Source organism: Astatotilapia calliptera, chromosome 15 (assembly GCF_964374335.1).
Source record: "Astatotilapia calliptera chromosome 15, fAstCal68.1, whole genome shotgun sequence".
Classification (NCBI taxonomy): domain Eukaryota; kingdom Metazoa; phylum Chordata; class Actinopteri; order Cichliformes; family Cichlidae; genus Astatotilapia; species Astatotilapia calliptera.
This window is the reverse complement of record NC_137436.1, coordinates 17,939,128-17,961,742: the sequence shown is the minus strand read 5'-3', so window position 1 is coordinate 17,961,742 and position 22,615 is coordinate 17,939,128. Positions and strand designations below refer to the sequence as shown.

Below are 22,615 nucleotides of genomic sequence, written 5' to 3'. Positions count from 1 at the left end.
AGGCAAGTTAGAGGCCCAGTTAGAGTAGTTTCACCTCAGCTCCTTCACATCCACCCAGTGTACAGTTCTCTTTATTGCCTCAGATGTCCACCAACACACTTGACTGCCAGAAACCTGACACAGTGCCTACTAGCCCAAAAACATGCATTGCGTTGGCTGATGTGATTTGTTGTTTCGTTGCCCAAATACAAACAATTGCTAAGAAATTGAAGTTACATCTATACTTCCTCCATCCCTGTAGAATATACAATATATATTTTAATTATTTGTCAGAAGGTTCAATAAACACAATCCCAGGACAGGAACAAACTCCACCCAACAACTCAGCAGGCATGCCCAGGTGTCCACACCCTAAGAAAGAAAAGGAAAAAACCCACAGCCATCCTCTGGTGGGAGGCGTCACACATAAACACTGATAATAACACTCATGTTTGAAAAAACTGAGATTTATCTGGTCATAATTTCATGGTTCAGGCTTTAAAAGGGTTAAACTCTGACTTTAGGAGAATTCACAGAAATGTTCTATGTTCACATAATTTATATTAAAACACCATATGTGTGTGTATATACATATTTCATGTATCCACACACACACAAATATATACATATATAAATTCAAATACATATATATATATGCATGTATATGTGTAGATAGATAGATAGATAGATAGATAGATAGATAGACAGACAGACAGACAGACATATATGTGTGTGTGAAATATGGAACTGCAATACAGTTGTTAAATACACTATGGTTACATTAAGGTAAGATTCACCAAGTGAATCACCATGTAAAGACTAAGGAGAAAACTGGAAAGGTCTGTGACACAACTTCTGCCAAGTTTCAAGGCTCAGAGGCTCAAGATGAGAGATGGACTCAAACAAAGATTCAACCAAAGACTCAGGAAGTGATAAGCAAAGAACTTTATTTAACAGTGATGAAGTGCACATGGTAAACAGAGCTAAAGCTATGAACTGAGCACGAACTATGAACATGAACTAGAAACTCATAGCCAAGAGGGAAGGGGCAAATAACATGAACTGCAAGGGGACACTATGACGGCTGGGTGCGGGAACTTGACGAGGCAAAATGTGACAGGCCAAGGCATTGTCTGGAGGTGGAGAGAAGTAGGAGGGGAAGCCGAGAGACAGAGGTCTGGGTGAGTCCAAAATTCCAAGCAGTAGAATAGGGAGGCAGGCAGGTGAGAGTGGTGAGTAACAGAGAGGTTTTACCAGCAGCAGCAGCATGAATGAGACCAGCATCCAGGCAAGCAAGGCCATGGCATGGTTGCAATGATCGCTTCCGTGAACCGACTACAAGACAGGAAAGCAAGGTAAGTACAAATTCTGTGATTAGCAGGGTTTGGCGAGCGGTCACACACTAACATGCATTAGCTGACATTCTGGTGGAGACTGGTTGAGAATGTTGTTGGCCTGATTTCCATCAGGTGGGATTCCCAGGAGGAGCCATGAGGGCTCCGCCCAGAGGAGGAGAGCAAAGACTGTGGAAATGTACTGTGACTCACCCACAACCATGACACCAAGATTGTTACTATACAGCTAAATGTATATCTGCATTGCTGTGCCTGGAAGAGGCAACACTTGAACGAAAGAACCATGAAGGAGACTGTGACTATTATGAAGTGCCACCTCTGCTCTAAAGATAACCTCATAAAGTTTAATCCTGCATTTTCTACAACTAAATGTTTCACTCCAATATTTGCAACTTATCAAATACATAAACACACCCATATTTGAACATGTAATTCCTAGAAGACAGTGTTTACAGAGAAATCTTTGTGATGGTGATGTTTCTTTATTTATGGCTATCTGTTAACTTTGTTTAAGGTCTCTTTAGTTTGTAAATGTATGTTTATTAGATGGAAGGAAAGTAATGATATATTGGATTGATTATCATGGTATAGTTATGTAAATAATTATAAATAATTATGTAGTAATGATAAAGAAATGAACAAAGAACAAAGAACTCACTCGAAAACACAGACTTCAATTTTCATGTTACACACCTGTTTACCTTGAACATTTGCCCAGCTCTTAATCCACTTTCTAAGACTTTTACTCCCCCGGAGGAGAAATGGCTCGGCTAAAAATTCAGCTTCATGCAGACACCCTCAAGTCAAGTTATTTCAATAAGTAACCTTACATTTAATCCAGAAATGAAATTAAAGTATTATAAGTTTGTTTGCTCTGCATAGCTGCAAAGGAACATGATTTTTCCCCCATTTTTTTATTATAACCATGTGTTTTTATGAAGTTTTAAGAGAAGCTGCAGCCAAATAAGGAGGATTAGTCTGCAGCGACCAGCTGGAGAACATTTGGAGAACATTTTTGTCTGCATTTTATTTTTTGACACGCTGATGTTCCAGTGAACTTGCTGTCTGTTGTCAAGGTCTGTTTATGACAGTTGCAATGTAAACTTTCTTCTCATTAAAGTACTGGTAAGAAATACTGATAAATTGTTCCTCAGAAGTGTAAATCAAGGCATTACACAATTTTATGTGGTTTCATATAAATAAAAGAATCTTATGAACAACTCCAGAAATATGTTTAAGAGTGGGCCAAAGTTTCTTTGCCATTAAGTTGAAAATTGGTACATTTTTGTCTCTAGCTTTGATTCAGTTCTGGTTTATTTATATAGCACCAAATCACAACAACAGCTGTCTCATGGTGCTTTACGTGCAAAGTAAAGGCCCTACACTATTCAGGAGAAAATCTTAAGAAGACAGCAGCAACATGATGGTGGCTTGTTGTGGATTGGTGGGTTTTCTCGCTTTGCCTTTTCTCATTGGGTAAAACAGGCCTTATTCTGTCCTTTCCCCATATGGCTGACAGCTGTGAGGATGAGTCCTAAAAGTTTCACAACAATAAAAAAACCCCAGCCATTTGTTTATAAAGTCAAAAAGAAAGAGATTCCTTCTGACTTTGTTATATCACTAGATCATAACACCAGTATAATTTTACTTTTACCACACGAAACAAGATAATGTCCAGTCTGCACATGTAGTGTTTTTGGATCAATGACAAGGTCATCTCTTTGCTCAGAATTCAACTAAACATCCAGTCTTTCACATCTGCTCCACATTTTAGGATAGGAAGTGTTATTGGGCTTTATGGGGAGCGATATCTGGGTATCATCTGTGCAAAAGGGAAAAGCAAAACCCCTTCTGCATATGATGACACTACAGGGATGCTTAAAATGTGCTTCCTACCTTAAACAAGGTCTGTTTCTTTAAAAACTGAGCCCAGCACATGACCTTGTACAGACACACAGCCAGACCCTTGGTTTACCCTCGTTCAGTGTTTTGGGAGGAGATGGAATATAAAATTAAAGCCCTCGCCTCATTTCCCTCTCTGTGTTTATAATAACAGAAACCCAGCTGCTTTGAATGGACACTGGTGTTTTCAGACTCTAGACTCTGCTGTCTCTGCTGTCTTTCCGTCTCACACTCATTTCAAGTGACGCTCAGCCTGCATGATTTAGCACAGCCGTCCTGACAAGAGGAAATGGGCTGGCCGTTACACATTTAAATAACCTCTATGCTGCTATACATCTTCCTTCACTACAAAAACGCAAACACAACAAAAATAAAAACAAGCACACATATGGGGAATAAAGAAGAGAGGAAAACTGGATCTATGCAGCCTTCATAATTCACTCAGAATAATGTGATGTGTTGAGTCTTTCAGAGATATGCATCCCATATCATCAGCTGCTTTTGTGCATGTAGGGACGTAATCATGTCATAGACAAACCTCAGTGATCCCAAAGACTTCACCACTGACATACAATAAAATCAACAGTTTTTGATTTTCTTCCTCTGTTTTAAAATTCAGAGTTAGGAGCTCTTTGAGTTTTCACTAAAAGTGCTATATACATGACGACCGCATACCTAACATTGTGTTGGTTCCCCTTTTTGCTGCACAAATGGCCCTGAACTGTTGAAGCGTGAACTCCAGCAGACCTCTGTAGGTGTGCCGATGTATCTGGAGTCAAGATGTTAGCAATCCTATCCTGTCCTGTATGTTGCAAGTGGGGCCTGGAGTGAGTTTGCAAAGCACAAAAATATGAAAGAATGGTCTGGTCCACAAAATAAATCTCAGAGCGAAACGTTAAAACTGCTTCTATAGTTTAAACTTGAAATATAATCAAATGTACCAATTAAAGCTGTAAAGCTGTGTAGCTACCAATGTGTGGTCCTTTGCGTGCGAAAACCGCTGCTTATGTTTGTGTGTAGTCACGTGTACAATCTATAGCAGAACCATATGGCAATGTTGATAATAAATAGTAGTAAAGAATTCTCCTGAGTTAAGAGTTTGGGCGACACAGTGAAATGTGACAAACAAAACTGGTCCCGCATGTCATCATAGGTAATCATTTCCATAGGGAGGATATGAAGCGCAACCTATAAATGTGACAGAGCCTCAAATGTCGAAGGAAAGGTTGTAAGACTGTGGGTTTGAGGGAGCCTGGGTTCCCCACGGAATCACAGTTAAGTATCGGTGTGTGTGTGTGTGTGTGTGGGGGGGGGGGGTTTATAAAGTTATTGCCTGAAAAATGCAACATTTAGTGGAGTCATTCCACTACATTTTTAACTGCTCAAGGTATTTATAGCCAGGTGACTGTTTTACTCTCCACAATTCTGGATTCTCATTGAAAATCCACTTTACTGAATGGCCAATGGAAATCTGATTCTCCACCATTTTTTCTGTATTGGATTACACGTCACATGTTCCTTTTTTGTATTCAAACATCCTCATTTTGGTCATCCAGAGAGAGAGACCATCGCAGAAGGTAGCTGCTCAGATATTTTTCCCCTGGGATTATGAGCTGCTTATTCCGAGGTGGACGGGAGTTAAACTGGATATTTACTGTACTTGAAATTTAAACTGATGCTCCAAGATGATTAAAGAAGTGTTGGCTGCTACCAAGAAGATGAGTGATTCCCATTTTTGCACCCTGTGTTGAAGGTGCAAGTGTTAAGTAGCTGATATGAATACACAGGAAATATTTTGGGGATGAAACAAGCATGCAGAAACATTTGCTTATCCATTAACTGAGGAGTCTGCTGATAAAATCTCTACCAAAACAAACAAACAAACACAAAATAAATTAAAATTTTAAAAAAAGCAAAACAAATTTTATGATATTTTTTTGTGTTTTTGTGTTATGTGTTGAGCACTCAAGAAATAAGAAACATCCAGTTTGCAAAAGGAAACAAATTAACGATTAAGGTTCAAGATTTCCACATGGTTTGACTTGTTTGGCATATTTATTCATATCAAAGCATTTTGTTTGACAATGAATGTAATAAACGGGGTGATAACGCAACATATCACCCACTTTTACGGTAAATATCCACATAATCATAAACATCTAGTGCAGAGGAACACACAAATAAAAGAGCTGCCAGATGAAGCAGCAGGACTCCACATGCTCAAAAGACGGGGGCGAGTGAAACCTTCTGAATCACACGATATGAATTAGCTGCACGTTCAAAGTCTTATCTGATCATAAGTGTGAGGACAACAGTCATCTAAATTTAAAGAGCAACTGCAGTGAAGTGATCTATTTAAAGCAAGATTATTTTATGATTTCATGATCAAGAGAAACTTCATAAAGGTATAAGAAACCTTTCTTCCGTGTGTAGCTTTAATTCTAGCAAAACAACTGCAGTAACTGTTTATGGTAGGCTAAAGTTTAAGGTGTTAAGGTGCAGTTTTATATATAGTCCCAAAATGTGTTAACCTGTTGGAAGCAAACATCAGAAGATGCAATTTCCGGAACTATATTCAGGTAGTCTGGTATTGGCGCAATGTTAGTGCTATGGGGTGTGCCATGGATCCATGCTTTCATAATTACACTAAATGCTGACTGTAACATCCAAAGGTTTCAGAATGAATCAAGACTCATCAGAGCAGCCGATGTTTTATTCCAATCTTCTATCGGCCTGTGTGAATTGTAGTCTCAGTTTCCTGTTCTCAGCTAACAGGAGTGGCACACAGTGTGGTCTTCTGCTGTTTTAGCCCATTTGCTTCAAGGTTCAATAACGTGGATTTAGAGATGCTCTTCTGTATCTTCTATATGGTGGTTGTAACAAGTGGCTATCTCTTCTGATCTCACATCAACATCATATTCATCCGGAAAACTGTTACTGAAAATATCCAGTATTTTCTGTTTTTTGTGTTGTTCTCTGTAAACTCAGGAGATGGTTTTGTGGGAAGATCTCAGTAGATCAACAGTTTTTCTGGCACCATGCCACAGTTAAAGTTACTTAAATCACCTTTCTCCTTTATTTTGATTCTCAGTTTGAAATTCAGCAGGTTGTCTCAGTGTTGCTATGTGACTATCTGATTAGATGTTTGACATTGAACGGAATAAAAGTATGCCATAAAGTGGCTGGTGAGTGCAGCTTCACAAGTTTTTTAGCAAAATTTAAGACTTTAACATCCTCTTTGTGGCATTGCTGATGCAATATCTGTAATATCTGAAGACCTCTTTTTACTGCTTATATAAAACCTGCATGAGTTCATGTTGTAAGATCTGTAATCAATCATCTGCTTGCTTGCTTTTTTGGCTTTTAGTCTATTCTTTACATCATGTCCACTTTCCCACACTGTCAAATAAGTGTTGACAACATCAACTTTGTGCCCGACATCTTCAAACAGTCAGCCTCTACTCTGCGTGCTTTAAATTTCCCTGCTCATCTGTCATTCTATCCTGCAGACTGCTTTATGCAACCTTCATCCTCCCATTCCAGAAATCTTATGAAGAAGTTAATTTGCGTGTTTAATGCTTGAGATCATTGTTTGTATGTCAACATTTGTTTGCAGTTCTACTACATATGTTCTGTAAGGATTCTGTCCCAGACTAGTTTAAGGACTCAAAGTATTTGTCTCATTCTGTTCCACAATATTGTGTCCCCCTCTCAGACACTTACATCGGATTACAGTAATAGTTAGTGTTGCTGGGTTACAGACCTCTAATCTAACTTGATGTGGCAAAAACATAATTTGGAAAACTAGCGAAACCACATCTTCAGCAGGAACACACAGACATCGTTTTGGTTAAAACAAATGACGTCTGACCTCTTAGACCCTGCCCCTATGGTTGGCTGGTTTGCATGCACAGTAAAGCATGTCTGTATGTACACACATGGACACAGACGCACACGCACTGCCACGGACTGGGCTGCAACGTCAGTTTCATTGTCCAAGAAAAGCAAGCACTGCTTTTAAACACAAAGTGTGTGTGTGTGTGTGTGTGTGTGTGTGTGTGTGTGTGTGTGTGTGTGTGTGTGTGTGTGTGTGTGTGTGTGTGTGTGTGTGTGTGTGTGTGTGTGTGGCTGATACATAGCAGTGGAATGATTTATTCCTTAAAGTGTGAAGACAAGATATGCAAGATTACATATGACATCTATGGCATGTTTTTCTGTGTTATCACAATGACAAATACAGAAATGGTTCACTACACTTCCCCATCCAGTTAGAGCCATGGGTATAAAGGTGTGTGTGTGGTCCCCGTCTAACATGTTCAACCACCAGCAGATGTTAGGGTGACCACTACGGGGGTGGCATGCTATTTCCACTGCATGCGTGTGTGCGTGACCTGTACAAGGGGTGGTAGAGGTTGTTGTGACTGGAAGCCCAGCAGATAAAACAACACAGCTGAGACCATCACAGCCCTCACACTGACTCTTCTCTAACCCTCACCCCAACCCTAAACTGAGTCTCAACAACAAGATTAATACAAGCACACACACACACACTGGGACACACAAGCTGTGTGCAGACTACTCGGCACCATGGGTAATTTTACGGTTTTACACGGATGAATATATTCAGTCTTTTCTGCCTCTCATTTGCTGTAGGTGAAAAATGGATTGCAGAATGGAGAAAATGACAACATATTTCCTATACACTGGAATTTAAACACACACTCACAAACACACACACATTGACACACACACACACACACACACACACACACACACACACACACACACACACACACACACACACACGCAGTTGTTGTGTGGCTCAGCACCTAAAATGACCCGTATAAGATAAGCAGGGGAATTTAACTACATCTGAAAAGTGATAGAAGTGGAAAGGTGTTGTGTGCTATGTGTATTTATACTGCATAATGCAGTTATTATCTGAACTTTATGCTCATAGTCTTCAGACAATAAACAGGGTATGTAAACGGTACTATCGTCCAAGCAGCGAAACACAAAACAACATGACCCCCACCTGTCTCTGTAGCCCGACTAAGTATTTCATTCGTTTGCATGCTCTCCTCATGTTTGCATGGATCTGGTACTCTGGGTAATTCGGCTTCCTCCCACAGCCCAAAGACATAGGAACTAGGAAGTGAAGTTTCCAAATTACCCAGCAAGCATTTCTACATTGAGCAACAGCCAGTTGACCGTCTGTTCCCGACATTTAGTCTTGGCTAAAAAAAGAGTTATTAACTGAAAGTCATGCCAGCATTAAAAATGCAGCCTCGATGTCTGCTGGATGTCCTCAGTGGAAAGTTTCTGTTCGAAAATTCAATCAAAATGAAACGAACAAAGCATTCTAGCTTCTGAGAAGAGTAACAAACTCATGAGAAACACTCTGGCTTTAGGTGCATTTCTTAGCTCGACAGTGTGAAGACACAGTTAGCACAATAAATATTACCACGCAGTAAATGAGACACAATACCATCAGATACACTGTGGATATTTGCAATTTGAACACAGGTGTTGTTTATATCTACCAAACAGACATCTAGGTTATGAATATCTATATTCAATTTCTTTATCACAATAATCTAATTGATATTTTTTTGCTTTTGTTAGAAATTCTCTGACATGTCCATCTATAGTTCAGTGTTATACCACAGCCAGTTTTGATCTGAGAAATAGTAACACTGTTTCCATCTGTTATATGTGGATTTATGGATCCAGGTTCACACTCACTCCAGATGTATTGTCTGGGACTGTAGCCCTCGTCTGTTTGTGAAATTACTTAGAAAACAACAGTGACCTTCCTGCTCAGACACAAGTAGCGACTAGCTGGTGAATAATTGGACCAGTTAGTAGCAAAAGAGTCACCAAAAAAAAAAAAAAAAAAAAAAAAAAAAGACATATGGAAATTTCTAAAATTCTTTTAGGAATAAAAACCAAATAAAGGCACTTTGAAAACTAGCTGAAAAATTGTGATAATAATTCTTACCTTCATAATCACCCATTAAGAGACCTAGCCTCCTTGTAGCAGATTCGTGGAAGCACAAGATTAATGGAATTTATGGCAACGTAATGGTGATGATGTACGTATGTATGGAATGACATATGTAAGACCATATGTGTTTTAAAAAGTAAAGTCATTTTTAAATTTATTATATTTTAATAATATTCAGTTATATTATTATGGTAGCTGGGTGAATGAATGGATTCCAACGGTAAAAAAAAAAAGGAGGGGGAAAGAAAAAATAGAGGGGTACCCAAAGGAAGGTGGAGAAAAGGGGGTAGCAGGTTAAGAGGGCAGGCCTGTTATGGTCTGTTTTAAGATGGGAGGGGTGATGCGATTCCTCTATTTGGAAATGGAGGTGGATGTTGTACTTGGAAAATAAAAGAGGAGGTTCTGATAGAGGCTGGATGTTTGGGGTGGTTGAATCATACGTGCAGTGAAAAGGCTGCACAATGGTATTATTATTTTTGTAACCAACAGTGACTTGGACATTGCTTTGCATGAGATGCGTTACTGATAAAATCCCCCAGTACGAACTTAAAATGACACATTACATCTACATCCAGGAAAAAAGAAGAGAAAAACACGATGATGTAAAATCAGGAAGCACCGAGAGGAAAACTGCACTCAAAATAAAGATGAAATAAATGAAACAAGTAATTTAAAAAAGGTCGAGGGAAGAGGATTTTCTTTCCATTTTAAGTTTTCTATATTTCATCTGCTTGAGCTGACGCCCTTCATCACAGAATGAAACCTTTCTTCCCTGTCTGCTGCTTGTTCAGGTGAAAGTTCTCACTATTCCTGGCACCCAGGATTAAAGGCTTTCCACTGGAGAGCAGCCATTATCGTGGACCAGACACTGACCTCTGGCTGTTACTGCTGAGGAGTTTCACAAGTGAACACTCAACTCTTTGATTTAGTTTATATGAATGTTTAGATGTGCAATATGACTCTCAGTTTTACTATCAAATCAAAGGTGGAAAATTAATTAGACCATGAGTTGCCTCCATATTTTTTGTGTCTGTGGTTTTGAATTGATACTTATGGAAGGATTTGAACTGTAACCTGTTGTTCATATTTGTTAACTGCGTGCATGAATACAGGGGAGAGCTTAACTAGCAGTTCATAAATAAATGACTACTACTCTTTTTTCTCAGGACTCGCGTAACTAACAGTAGGTCAGTCACCCTGAGGACAAAATCCAATGGAATAACACCACCAGATGAAAAGGTCTTCACAAACCTTCTTTCTATGATCTTGAACCGTCCATGAAGTTACACAGATGAATCCTTTCCGTCAGCTTAAGTATCAAAAGTGATTTCTGAGTGGACTTTACAGAAAAAGGGGGATTCCCAACAAAGAGGAAAGCGCAATTGCATAACCCCGGTTCAACACCTTTTTTCTAACATGCAACAGAGAAGGTGAGAAGTTTTAGTATAACAGCAGTTGGTGGTGCATGTTAACACTATGAGAATCATTCACATTAAGTTCCTTTAAAAAATAAAACTTTTACCAAAACTGCAAAAAAGTACATAGTTAAAAAAAGAAAATAGCCTTTAATAGGTGGGATAATACAATCCTTTCCCAGCAGTAAAATACTGGAAACGAGGGAGGAGCTGGCTGAATTTTGGGGCCAGTAAAAGCTAAACCATGCACACATCTACACTGACATGAATTATGGGAACTATGGGAGTTTGGCAGGAGATTGCTCAATAAATATGAAATTAAATATCGGTGACAGAGCTGGACCTGCTCTCTGCAGGGGAAATCTGTTTTAATTTGCTTCTGCCAGACCAGTCAGGCTCTCACAGTGTGACTGCCAACACTTACTGTGGCTGATTGAGACGAACCTTTCACCTCCTGCTAATTATACCCTTCCTCGCCAGTATTTTACTCCTCTACACTCCATCTCTTCCACACATGCAAGGACATCGCCATCAAATTGAGAAGTTTGGTAGATCTCCTATTATTCTGATGTGATTTACATGCTAAAATTGAATTATTATTGAAGAAAAATCCCAAAATTAAAGAATGGTTTATACAGCAGACACACCTTTTGGGCACAGATCAGTCTAAATGCATGTGATTTTATCATTTATTACCTAAAGTGGTAAATAGTTCCCTCAACAGGAAGGTTAACCAAATCTCAGGAAGCTAAATGTGAGTCAGAGACTATGTATGTGTATAGGATAATATGGAACACACTGTTAATGCTGTGAGACAGTCTTAAAGGGACATGTGATGACATATGATGTGATGTGTGTCGTTTTATGTCATGTTCCTGTAAAAATGAAACGAGTCTTTGAAAAGCCTTCCACCACCTTTACCCCAGTAGTTTCTCAGTATTTCTTGTAATTGCATCTAATTTACTTTATGCTGTCGTACAAGTTCTACTGAAATCTGAACATCTTGGAACTTTGAGGTGAATTATTTGTGTATAGCTAAGGCAGCAAAAGACGGTGATGGGTTATTTGACCTGAATTTGACCCATGATGACAGCCTTCCATGCTTTCTTCATAGCCAGAGGAGAAAAGCCAGGCATCAGAAACACCTCAATAATATAGTGTTGTCTTTTAAAAACTAGAGCCAACCAAAATGTGGAACAATATATCAATATGTGGCACAAGGGCTGAGGGAAAGAAATGCTGCCCTAGAAGGTGGTTGAAACCACACCAATTTAAAAGGAGGGTTGATATTACTTGCAACGCAAAGTAATATCTAGCAGCCTGTCAGAAAAAACCGAGATACAGAAAAACAGGAAGTGATAAATCCAAATTTGAGCATTTTTGGTTCAAGTCACTGCAAGTATGTACAAAGGAGGTCAGGTGAAAGGTACAACAGTGTTTATGGCCATCTGTAAAACACGGTGGAGGCTCTGTAATGGTTTACAGCCACATTTCAGTCAGTTGTGGATCTTGTTAAAACTGATGAAATTATGAATGCAGAAAAATACATGAAGATTTTCATGCACCAAGCAATGCCATCTGGAAAGCATCTGATTGACTTCACTTTCAAAGAAATGTGGGGTGTGTTATTTCTGTGTTACCTTACAGCCAGTCCAGGTTGAATCTTGCGACTGCGTTAAGCAGTTTGTTTGTTTTTTCCAAATAACTGATAATACTTGTTTCATGTACAGGGCACAAGTGGTACAAAAAATGGATATATAAGTATACATATCAGTTTGGGTAAGAGGTTTGTTAGCAAACATTAATAAACTGTACTGATCCACTGCACAGACACACAATGTTTAAGCATAAACCTTTGGATGTTTTTGAAAAGCATAGCAGACACAACTTGGTTAGCTAACTGTGTGTGTGTGTGTTTTAACTCACCCACTAGAGGTATGAAGGGTGAAACTATCCAAAAAAGAACAATTAGTAATGTTGTAAAAAAATAGCATTTTAACGTGACTCTGGTGGGCGGCCACTACAGGAACTGAAGTTTGAGTTTGCGTAGTGTATACTTTGAAAAATTAAATCATAATAAAGAGTAAAATAAGGCTCTTTGTCACCATATCTCCACAAGCCTTGTATGTAAATTAAATATTTACACACCAAGTATTTCTTTTTGAGACTGTTTGACACCCTAACATTATTTATTACACCATATTTGCTGCCACCACCATATTTGACAGTGGGCATGGTGTGTTCAGAGTGATGTGCAGTGTTAAGTTTTCCGCCACACATAGCGTTTTGCATTTTGGCCAAAAAGTTCCATTTTAGTCTCATCTGACCAGAGCACCTTCTTCCACATGTTTGCTGTGTCCCCCACATGGCTTGTGGCAAACTGCAAACGGGACATTTGCAGGGAATCACCATGTCACCATGGGCCTCTTGGCTGCATTTCTGATCAGCACTCTCCTTGTTCAGCCTGTGAGTTTAGGTGGATGGCCTTGTCTCGGTAGGTTTACAGTTGAGCCATACTTCTTCCATTTCTGAAAGATCACTTGAACAGTGCTCCGTGGGATGTTCAAGGCTTGGGAAACCTTTTTGTAGCCTAAGCCTGCTTTAAATTTCTCATTAACTTTATCCCTGACCTGTCTGGTGTCTAAATCCAATCGAGAATCTGTGGCAAGAAGGAATTCCAACAAAAATTGATTCATGTTTGTGGCTGTAATGTGAAAAAATGTGGAAAAGTTCAAGGGGGCCGAATACTTTTGCAAGCCACTGTATTCTCTATGGAGCATAAGTGAGCCTAGAGACAGCTCCCTCCTCAGTCACAGACTACAAAGCAGACTGCAGACTTGGCCTTTAATGACCACTACAACAGGAATGCCCCACTCTTATTTTATGACATATTTTACAAGAATATCACAACAAAGGCTTTTTCTTTGTGCAGACTAATTTATTCAGCACAGCAAGAAAGCAGAACAGCAGAACATAAACACTGTCTTGTTATTTGGAAGAATTGAGAAACACATAATTAAAAAAACCCAAACAGATTAACTGAAGTAACAATCTTTCCTTTCTCTGTAAAGTTTACAGAAAGACTACCTGCTCCATCTAGTGTTGAAAGAACAAATTTAAAAAAAAATGGCTGGAGTGAAGTCTCAAATTTTACTCACTGAATTTCTCCCTTGCAGTTTAATTTTATTTATTTTTATTATTAATAACTAGAAAAGCAACATCTATTTTTATTATTTTGATAAATATTAACATATGCAGAAAATACATTAGATTCCATTCCATATGAACAAGGTGTAACAATATATCAATGAAAATATATTTACAAAGTTCTACTTCAATACCTGCAGAGCCTTACACAGTGCTAATTCTAAATAGTACCGTGTTATCATAAAACCAGTCCCAGCATAGTTGTTCTTCCAGTAAGTGCTTACTCAGCAATAGTCTGAGCTGAGTCACCCACCAGCTGGATGCTCAGAGGGGACAGAGCTGTAATCATACTTCTACTACACCTATGAGCATGTAGTACAATTGATACTTAAGGTGTGTTAAAAATTAACTGTTAAAAGTTAATTTTACTGTCAATGCTAAATATTTATTTTTGGTGATGAGCTTTTTGTACAAGTTTTTTAATTGAATGCTGAGTTCATTTTGTAGTGTGCAGATAACACATTCTTTAACAAAATTCTCTTCAAACCATTTCATCTTAATTACAATACTGTAACAGTGTAACAACATAAAAATGCTGCTCAATAGCATCGGAGCACGGCCTTCATCGGAGCAATTCTCATTCTTCTTGTCGTAAAAGATATTCCGCCTGAAAAAACAATTTAAAAAAATTCAACTGCCGTATCAGCTCACTGATGTTCAACAAAGGTAATTCTGTTGGAAAGGGTTTTTTTTAAATACCAAAAAGTCAACAGGGTCCTCCGGTTTAATCTCGCTGCACTTTACCATGGCCTCAGTGAGCGAGGGCATCACATACTTCATCAGGTAGTTTCGCAGGGGAAGAGCTTGAACTTCCAGATGCTCACTCTCTTGTCTCTTCACCTCTGATAAATTTTTCTGCTAATGATTAAATCATTTAACCTGCAGTTAGTATTTAAGAGTCATTTGCTCCTCTGCATCTTCTGGTATGAAACACTCACAGTGTTACTTACCCAGTCCTCATACTGAGCAGCCATCTCAGCCAGTACAGCCTCATTCCTGAGTTTCCTCTCAGCAGCCTCTGCGGACCGTTTCTGCCTCCTCTCTTCCTCTTTTTTCTGGTCCTGCTCCTCCTGCTCCTCTGGACTCAAGCCATAATTCTTAGGAGGGCCCACCACCCGTGTGATCATCTTCATGATGTCTGTGTATTCTGGATCATCTGTCCTGACCTCTGGAGAAGAAGAAATCACACAAACAGAGCCACTGTAAACAGGAAAGACCTTTTTTTCGTGGGTAACTGACTGCTAATAATGGTTGCAGTTTACTTTCTACCTTTCTGTACATGTATAGGGTTACACATTGAATCTACATAATATTATACATCTGGCCCCTGACGCTGAAAAGAGCAAAAGACTAATAGAAACAGACAATATGGAGACAGTCGGACACTCTCACATCCACCAAACATGTTCTGAAATGTTTGACAGCTTCACTGTTCTGTTCATGGTTTATCATTTATGGGCTCTTCAGTACTCTTTGCCTCTTGTTTGTGATCAGTTTATCAGAGTGCAGTGTTGTGGTGGCTTTGCAGACAGTACCGATATGTAATGGGTGAATCTCAATCTGATCAAAGTAGTCACACACTGTTTCCTCAGCTCCACTGAGCTGTCTGTGTTTTGTCAGGCGAGGTACAAATTCATCCTGGGTGTAGCGCATTTTTTCTGCCACGTTTTCTGGAAGTCCTTGTACTCTTCTTGTCAGGAAGTCATCTGATGCATCAAGGGCAAAAACATACTCTGCAACACATGTTGGAAACAGAAGTAAGTCCATTCTGATAAGTCAGCAAAGGCTTAGACAAAGACATAACAAAGACATAAACAACCTGGAGCGATGGCCTGTTTGTAGGCTGGTGCTTTGGACATCAATGCCAAATCCTCTTTCCCAGCATCCTCATCCACATTCACATCTGAGCAACAGAAACAAGCGCTATACTTTATGAGACAAAGACTTTAAAAGATTATACAGTGACTCAAATAATTGATGAAACCTACCAGAGAAAATCATCTTCGCTTGCTCATAAGTCTTAGGGAAACCATCAAGAACAAAGCCTTGGTTCTTACATGGCTTTGAGTTTAGTTTTTCTTCCACAATTTCAAAAAGGAGACGGTCAACCAGTCGACCTGATGGAACAAAACACTAGTTTGAATAAACCACAGAAATCTGAACACAGACACACAGAATCTGAGAGTTTGGGTAAATTGAAGCCTTTCGAAACAGAGACCCCGACAAATTGTGATTTACAATGCTGTCCATCCTTCCACAAAAGCGTGTTGTTTTAGAGACTTTTCAAGTAAGTTTCAAGTAAAAGAAAAAAAAACCTAGACTGAAAAAGACTTCAAAGAAAGATTTTTAAATAAATCAAATGTGTTTTGCAGTTTTCAGCCTCACAAGATTATATTATTTAGGGTTATAATTCTGTTACCAACCTTGATTTTCTTTCATGCTTTTGTGAATATTCCCCAGTTGTGTCTGTGCAGCAGTCATTATCTCTTGACTGATATTTTCAGGGTTAGGTCCATTTACTATCTCCTTCTGCAGCATACAAAAGAAACATAAGAGATTTTCTTTATTTTTAAATGTCACTGGTACCACATAACAAGTCTCAAAGTACACCTGCATTAGTACATCGACTGCCTTCACAGAAAGACTTCCACAGGAGGGCAGCACATTTTCCTGTAGCTGCAGGACAGCAGTGAGAGGAAAATCAACTGTCTGGTATGTATGTGCAGTTCTGCTTCCACTGACCAGTTGTGCAATCTTCTCTTCGAGGACCTCTTTGAGCTTGATTTGATGCAACCGGTAATGATGGCAGAGCTTTCCTGCAAGGGTGGTTTTCCCCACAGCTGGAGGTCCAAGCAGCAAGATTCGAATGGGCTAAACAAGAACAATTTTTTAAAAAGTCGATGATTCAGAAAAGTTTTTGTTTTTCAGAAATGATCAGCTGTCATGAAAGAACAAGCGAGAGATACAGAAACAAACACTGGATGCATTGTAGCTCAATTTTCAGTTTTCCTGCCACCAAGTGGGACACCTACATTTTGTAGGATACATACATTTTTACCTACATTTTCATACTCATTTTCTGTCTATGATTTACACACACAGTCGTATTTAACACTTGTGATTACGGCAGTGGAATGAAGAGCTAACGTTGTTGTCACACATTCCAGATAACAGTTGGGACAACTTTCGGTCTTCAATAGGTTTTTCAAACTCTCTTCAAATTGAACACATGGACTGGCATGAATCCCAAGATGAATCGATGAGCTCTTCATAATTAGTTGCTTAATTGATTATTCAGAGCAATGCAGTGTCCTCATCTGCAGCTGCAGTGCCTACCATCTGATAAATTTTTTGCAGAATGACCAGATGGTATTTTTTTAAAATTCTCCACAAATCAGAACGTATGAATTACAATATAATACTATAGTAATATAATGATGTGTAATATACAAATATACTGGGAAAAAAGTGAGAAAAGTATTTTCTTTTCTATTTCAGGTTTTCTCAAAATTTATGATGACTTAAGCAAATGATGTAGCACATCCTAAAAGATGCACTAATTTGCATAAATGGATTGATGAAATTTAATTTGACAGACTTGGAACACTCACAAGCAGCTGCCAGGCGTCTTTGTATTCCTGCACAATGTTATCCATGTTTTCAACCATCCCAGCTTCGGACGTCCAGCTTAGATTGAAAAAGTCATTTATGATAAAGGTCTCCAGGCGGAGGTTGATGCCGAGGCACTCCAGTTCCTCTGGCTGAAATAAAAAGGTGTTAAATTACCAACAGTGTGTTTGATAATAAATATTTTTCAGCAAACATCTAAATAGCACAGATGTTTACTACAAGCCAAACAAACAGCAGATAGTTTATTTGATCCATATTTACAGAAACTGGAGTTGTAACAGCAAACAGCTCGGAAAGAAAATACATTTTAAATCTCTCAACAACAGAAATTGAACGCAAACTTTTGAGTCTTTTCCTTGTGTCACAAGCTGTTATTGCAACACTTTCAGGGACTAAAGAAAACATTTACATTTGCAAGTGACAGTAATAGCAGTACTAAGCTTGGGTGAGTAGTCTGCTTAAAATACTTATATGTAGAGCTCTAGATCTTTGCATTATAGGCAGAAAAAAAATCGAAATCATCTTAAAATGAAATAAAATAAATCACATAGTTTACAGTACCTTAAACGCCTTCATGACAATCGCTTCCTGTGGTGGTAATTTCTGAATTTCTTCTGGTCCAAGCGCATGACTTATCATCTAAAGACATAAAGGTAAGAAAGAGATTGTTTTGTGTGTTTTTTCTCCTTCTTTGCCAAACGTGACTTCTGACAAAGGATCTCAGTTGGATTTTCATCACCTCAAAAGAGTATTCTTCCTATAAATACACTCACTGGACACTTTATGGGGCGCTCCTTACTAGTTATTAGATACCGTTTTACCTTCAAAGCTGCCTTAATTCTTCATGGCATAGATTCATCAAGGTGCTGGAAAAATTCCTCAGAAATTTTGACATGACATCATCACACAGTAGCTGGATCTCAAAATCCACCACCACATCTCAAAGGTGCTCTATTGGATTCTGATCGGGTGAATGGCAAGGCCATTTGAGTACACTGAAATGATGTCATCTGTCTGTCATCTTCAAGAAAAGTGTGAGATGATTTGAGCTTTGTGGCATGGTGTGTTATTTGCTGTTGCTATATATATTTTGGTGAGCCCATGTGAGTAGTTTTCCCTATAATGATGCTCGGTTTGAACTGCAGCAAGTCGGTTTGACCATGTCTACATGGCTATGTGCACTCAGTCGCTGCCATGTGAATGCTAACATTCACATTAACAAGCAACTGAATTACTATAACTAATAAGGTGGCCAGTGAGTGTAGTTTTCAATCTACTGTTTTTCTTCATAATGAAAAGTCTAGCTGTTCTAGTTGAAATTAGAATCACAAAATCACCTGTACAATATCCTCTAAAGTGTTCCTGGAATTATCAATGGCAACAATGTACTTTGGTCTTGGTCTGAGTTGAATGATGTTCTGGATCACTCTGCAAGACAAATATATATTTAGTCCAGGTCTGTGCCATTTATCTCCAAGTATATATAGCATATGTGCAGAAGTACAGTTAAATAAACTCACCCTCCAAGGTCAGATACATGAATCGTGGGAATGTAATTTGTGCCATGTCCAAATATGGGAACTTTTGGAAACTCCATCAGCCAAGAAACCTTTTAGAAATATCAAATACATATTATTCAAGCAGTATAGACAAAGACATGCAGTGTAAAAATGTGTTAATGTGTTAATATTACCTTGAAAAAGTAATGAAAGAGGTCCTCCCCCTTTCCATACTGAAGGCCACTAGCTACAACATAACCGGCAAGTTTGGACTTTTTCTGTAAGATTGAAAAATCAGAGCACTTTTAGTTAGTTTTAGATATATTTATTTTCCTGGGATCCTTATGAAATCTTGGGATGAATTGCTCCTGTTGTTGTGAAACATATTTTGGAGGATTCTGTGATTTTCAGCATCATAATCTTACCCCTTTAGCCAGGTTTAGCACAAGTTTTTCCAAACTGTGGTGTTTTCTGAATGCAGGGTGAGGCCTTCTTCTTATGAACTGTTCCTCTGATACCAGAACATCAGTTTCATCCTGAAGAGTAAGATTACACTCTCAGTCATGGAAATCTGACAAGTTCACACACTGTTTAGCTTTTCTCCAGACTCACTGGGTTTTGAGGTTTAGTCATGGCCCACGTCATTACAGTGGAGACTAAGATGAACAATTTCTGAGACGTGAAGCTCAGCATCTCATTATGAAGGGCTGTTTGTAAAAGAAGAACGGGCAGGGATGACAAACAACATTAGCATGTTATTGGAACAATGCAGTCTCTTTTAAATGTTGTCTCATGAAGATAGATAGCGATACATTTAAAATGAGCACATGAGGTACAATCTTGCAAACAGTGCCCTTTAAAGGTACCCGGCCTTTAAAAATCTTTGTCTATGATTTAAAAAATCGAATCCTTCACTGGTCTTGTAGAAGTCTTACAGTCATACCTGTAAGAACCCACGTTGCTTCTTCAACCTGTTGCTGTGTGGCACTTTCTGAGATGTTGTACACCACCACATCACACTCCAGCAGGTGCTGGAGGAGCTCATCACTGCTTGGTGACTGCAAAAGGAAATTGTATACCCTATTAAACGTTCAATTGTTCTTGCTGTGTCCATAAATATATTTAAATTAAAGTTGCTTAGTCTAAAAATAATTGGTTTTAAAAATACGGCATTTAAAATTATTTGTCCTTATCAAAATCTTAACGTATGATGTTCTATAAACACACTGCCCGGAGCAAAAAAATGTCACATACTCATATTATTCATAGGACCACCGTTAGCTTTGATGACGACACGCATTTGCAGGAGTATCGATTGGATAACTTTATGCAATGCCATGACATTTTTTTATACAGAGTTGCACTTATTTTTCACTAAATCTCAGTGGGGTTAAGGTCTGGACTCTGTGGTGGCCAATCCATGTGTGAAATTAATGTCTCCCAGAGCCACTCCTTTATGCCTTAAGCCCAATGAACCCTGGCGTGTATCTTGCATGTATACCTGTTTCATCAGGGAAGAAAAGCACCCATTGATGGAAAAACCTCCTCATTCAGTATATTCACATACTCAGCTGACCCAAATGTTTTGGCATATAATGTTGCTAATGGTGTTGGGTGCCATCTCCAACAACGATGAGGCGGCCTACATGGATGAAGTGAAGAATCTGGCATCGTGGTGCCAGGACAACCACCTCCAGCTGAACGTCAGCAAGACCAAGGAGCTGGTGGTGGACTTCAGAAGGGGTCAGCACAGAGACTACAAGCCCATTATCATCAATGGAGCTCCAGTGGAGAGGGTGCAGTCCTTCAAGTATCTTGGTGTCCACATCTCCTCAGACCTGACATGGGCTGCCCACATTCAGGTCCAGACCAAAAAGGCTAGGCAGCGCCTGTATCACCTACGACAACTGAAGAAGTTCAGGGTCTCTCCAAAGATCCTCAGGATTTTCTATACAGGCGCTGTGGAGAGCATCCTCACACAGAACATGACATCGTGGTTCGGGAACAGCTGTGTGAAGGACCAAAAAGCTCTCCAGAGAGTGATCCGTACAGCAGAACGCTGCTGCAGGATTGCTCTCCCCCCGCTTTAGGACACCTACACCAGGAGATGCCAGACTAGAACAGCGCAGATACTGAAGGACCCGTCCCATCCTGGCAACAAACTGTTCCAACTTCTGCAATCTGGTAGAAGGTTACGCATCTTCCGGGCAAGGACAGAGAGACTCAAGAGGAGCTTCTATCCCCAAGCCATCCGTGCCCTAAACACACACACCCGCCCGCTCACATCATCTATAATTGACTGAGACAGGACTCTCTTCCAGACACTAAACCAAGGCACAATGTACATTTCAATTCCTTTAATTTTAAATATGTTTATATTGTCTATCCTGTAAAATAGTCAGATGTCTATTCATATTAATGTACAGAATTCACGTGCTTGCTGCTACTACTGCACATTCACCCAGTGTATATACTATATGTATGTATATATATATATATATATATATATATATATATATATAATGTTCTTCCTCTACCCCCCCCCCCCCCCCCCATTTTTGCACACGTCGAGGAGCGTGTCAGGCTACATTTCACTGTGTGTTATACTTGTATAACTATGCATGTGACAAATAATAAAGAACCTAGTACCTAGAACCTAGTACCTAACCTAACCAACTGGAGCAACCCCAGATCATGACAATGTCCCACAGTCTTTCGCATTTAGCACCTCGCTCACCTCATATTTCTCCCGTAGAAAATCCCACTTTTCACCTTTAGAGGAAGGAGACACCGTACCGACGACATGGAAAGCAGGTTCACCTTCATGGGAGGCTAATGCCTCTGCTTCTTCCTCATCCTCAGAGGTCACCACGCATGAGGCTAAAAACTGTTCAGACAAGTCAATAATATTAAAATGGACTAATGTGACTGGTTAGGCAGGAACAATAAAAACTCTCTTTTCCCTATATTTACCTTTGCGATGTGCTTGGAGGAATATCTGTCAACATCGTTGATAAAAATTCGCTTAGTTTGTTGCTTGTTGTCCCCCATTTTAAAAACTAACGCCTTGAGTGATTTAAAAAGCTATATTTATTACCAGACTGTAAGTTTTACAACAGGAAATGAGAAATACGAGAAAGACAGAGAAACTTCCATCTTGCACCTAGTCTTCTTAAATGTTGCTAGGGACTCGCTACTGTTGCTATGGCTGAGCCAATGAAGCTCGCTAGCTAGCTCTCGAGCGCTTCCATGGCAAGGGGTATGGAGGGCCAGGAGTGACAAAATTAATTAATTAAATACGCCATTAAATAATTAATTAAATGTCTCAATGGTTAATTAATTAATTAAATAAAATTTGAAATAATTTATTAAGTGTTTTAAATGAAATGAATAGGCATTTAATTAATTATTGACACGATGAATTAACTATTTAATGGTGTTTCTAATTAAATCATTTTGTCACTCATGGCTCTCCAAAGTGAGTAGCCCCCATTTTAAAACAACTTTTAAACATTATTAACATGTTTCATTTCCCCCTCATTTAACCCCTTCCTCTCTTCTGCCCTCTTTCCCCATTTAACATTATCTGCTTCTACTATGCCCTCTCATTGCCTCCTTGCT

The 22,615-nt window shown here is 39.1% G+C and overlaps 1 protein-coding gene and 1 long non-coding RNA gene across 3 annotated transcripts; one reads left to right on the top strand and one right to left on the bottom strand.

The window, feature by feature from the left end:
• Positions 1–1,164: 1,164 nt before the first annotated feature.
• On the top strand, positions 1,165–2,563 carry LOC145420613 (uncharacterized). The gene is made up of 2 exons (XR_013901935.1): positions 1,165–1,334; positions 1,449–2,563. It is a non-coding gene; the product is annotated as an uncharacterized LOC145420613 (long non-coding RNA).
• Positions 2,564–13,575: 11,012 nt separating this feature from the next.
• LOC113006394 (adenylate kinase 7-like) lies at positions 13,576–22,218 on the bottom strand. Of its 2 annotated transcripts, none has more exons than XM_026142348.2 (18): positions 21,968–22,218; positions 21,732–21,881; positions 19,938–20,052; positions 19,607–19,701; positions 19,420–19,530; positions 19,189–19,272; positions 19,016–19,104; positions 18,833–18,923; positions 18,057–18,134; positions 17,477–17,626; positions 16,608–16,736; positions 16,289–16,394; positions 15,854–15,982; positions 15,685–15,768; positions 15,401–15,598; positions 14,816–15,033; positions 14,565–14,720; positions 13,576–14,472 (listed from the first exon to the last, which is right to left on the bottom strand). In XM_026142348.2, exons 1-18 carry the CDS (start codon positions 22,043–22,045, stop codon positions 14,443–14,445), a joined length of 2,091 nt encoding a protein of 696 aa, XP_025998133.2. In that variant the 5' UTR covers positions 22,046–22,218; the 3' UTR covers positions 13,576–14,442. The 2 variants fall into 2 exon arrangements, with proteins under 2 accessions (XP_025998133.2, XP_025998132.2); XM_026142347.2 differs by having other exon boundaries at positions 14,565–14,723; positions 21,968–22,217.
• Positions 22,219–22,615: the final 397 nt, after the last annotated feature.

Bases quoted from the DNA above. Each gene is read 5' to 3' on its own strand.
- LOC113006394 (XM_026142347.2), bottom strand. From the start codon at position 22,045: ATGGGGGACAACAAGCAACAAACTAAGCGAATTTTTATCAACGATGTT. The intron at 18,135-18,832 runs GTGATTTTGTGA...TTATGTCTTTAG, and splicing joins CTTTAGAGGATATTGTACAG to ATGATAAGTCATGCGCTTGG. The intron at 14,473-14,564 runs GTATTTAAAAAA...TTGTTTTTTCAG, and splicing joins AGGACCCTGTTGACTTTTTG to GCGGAATATCTTTTACGACA.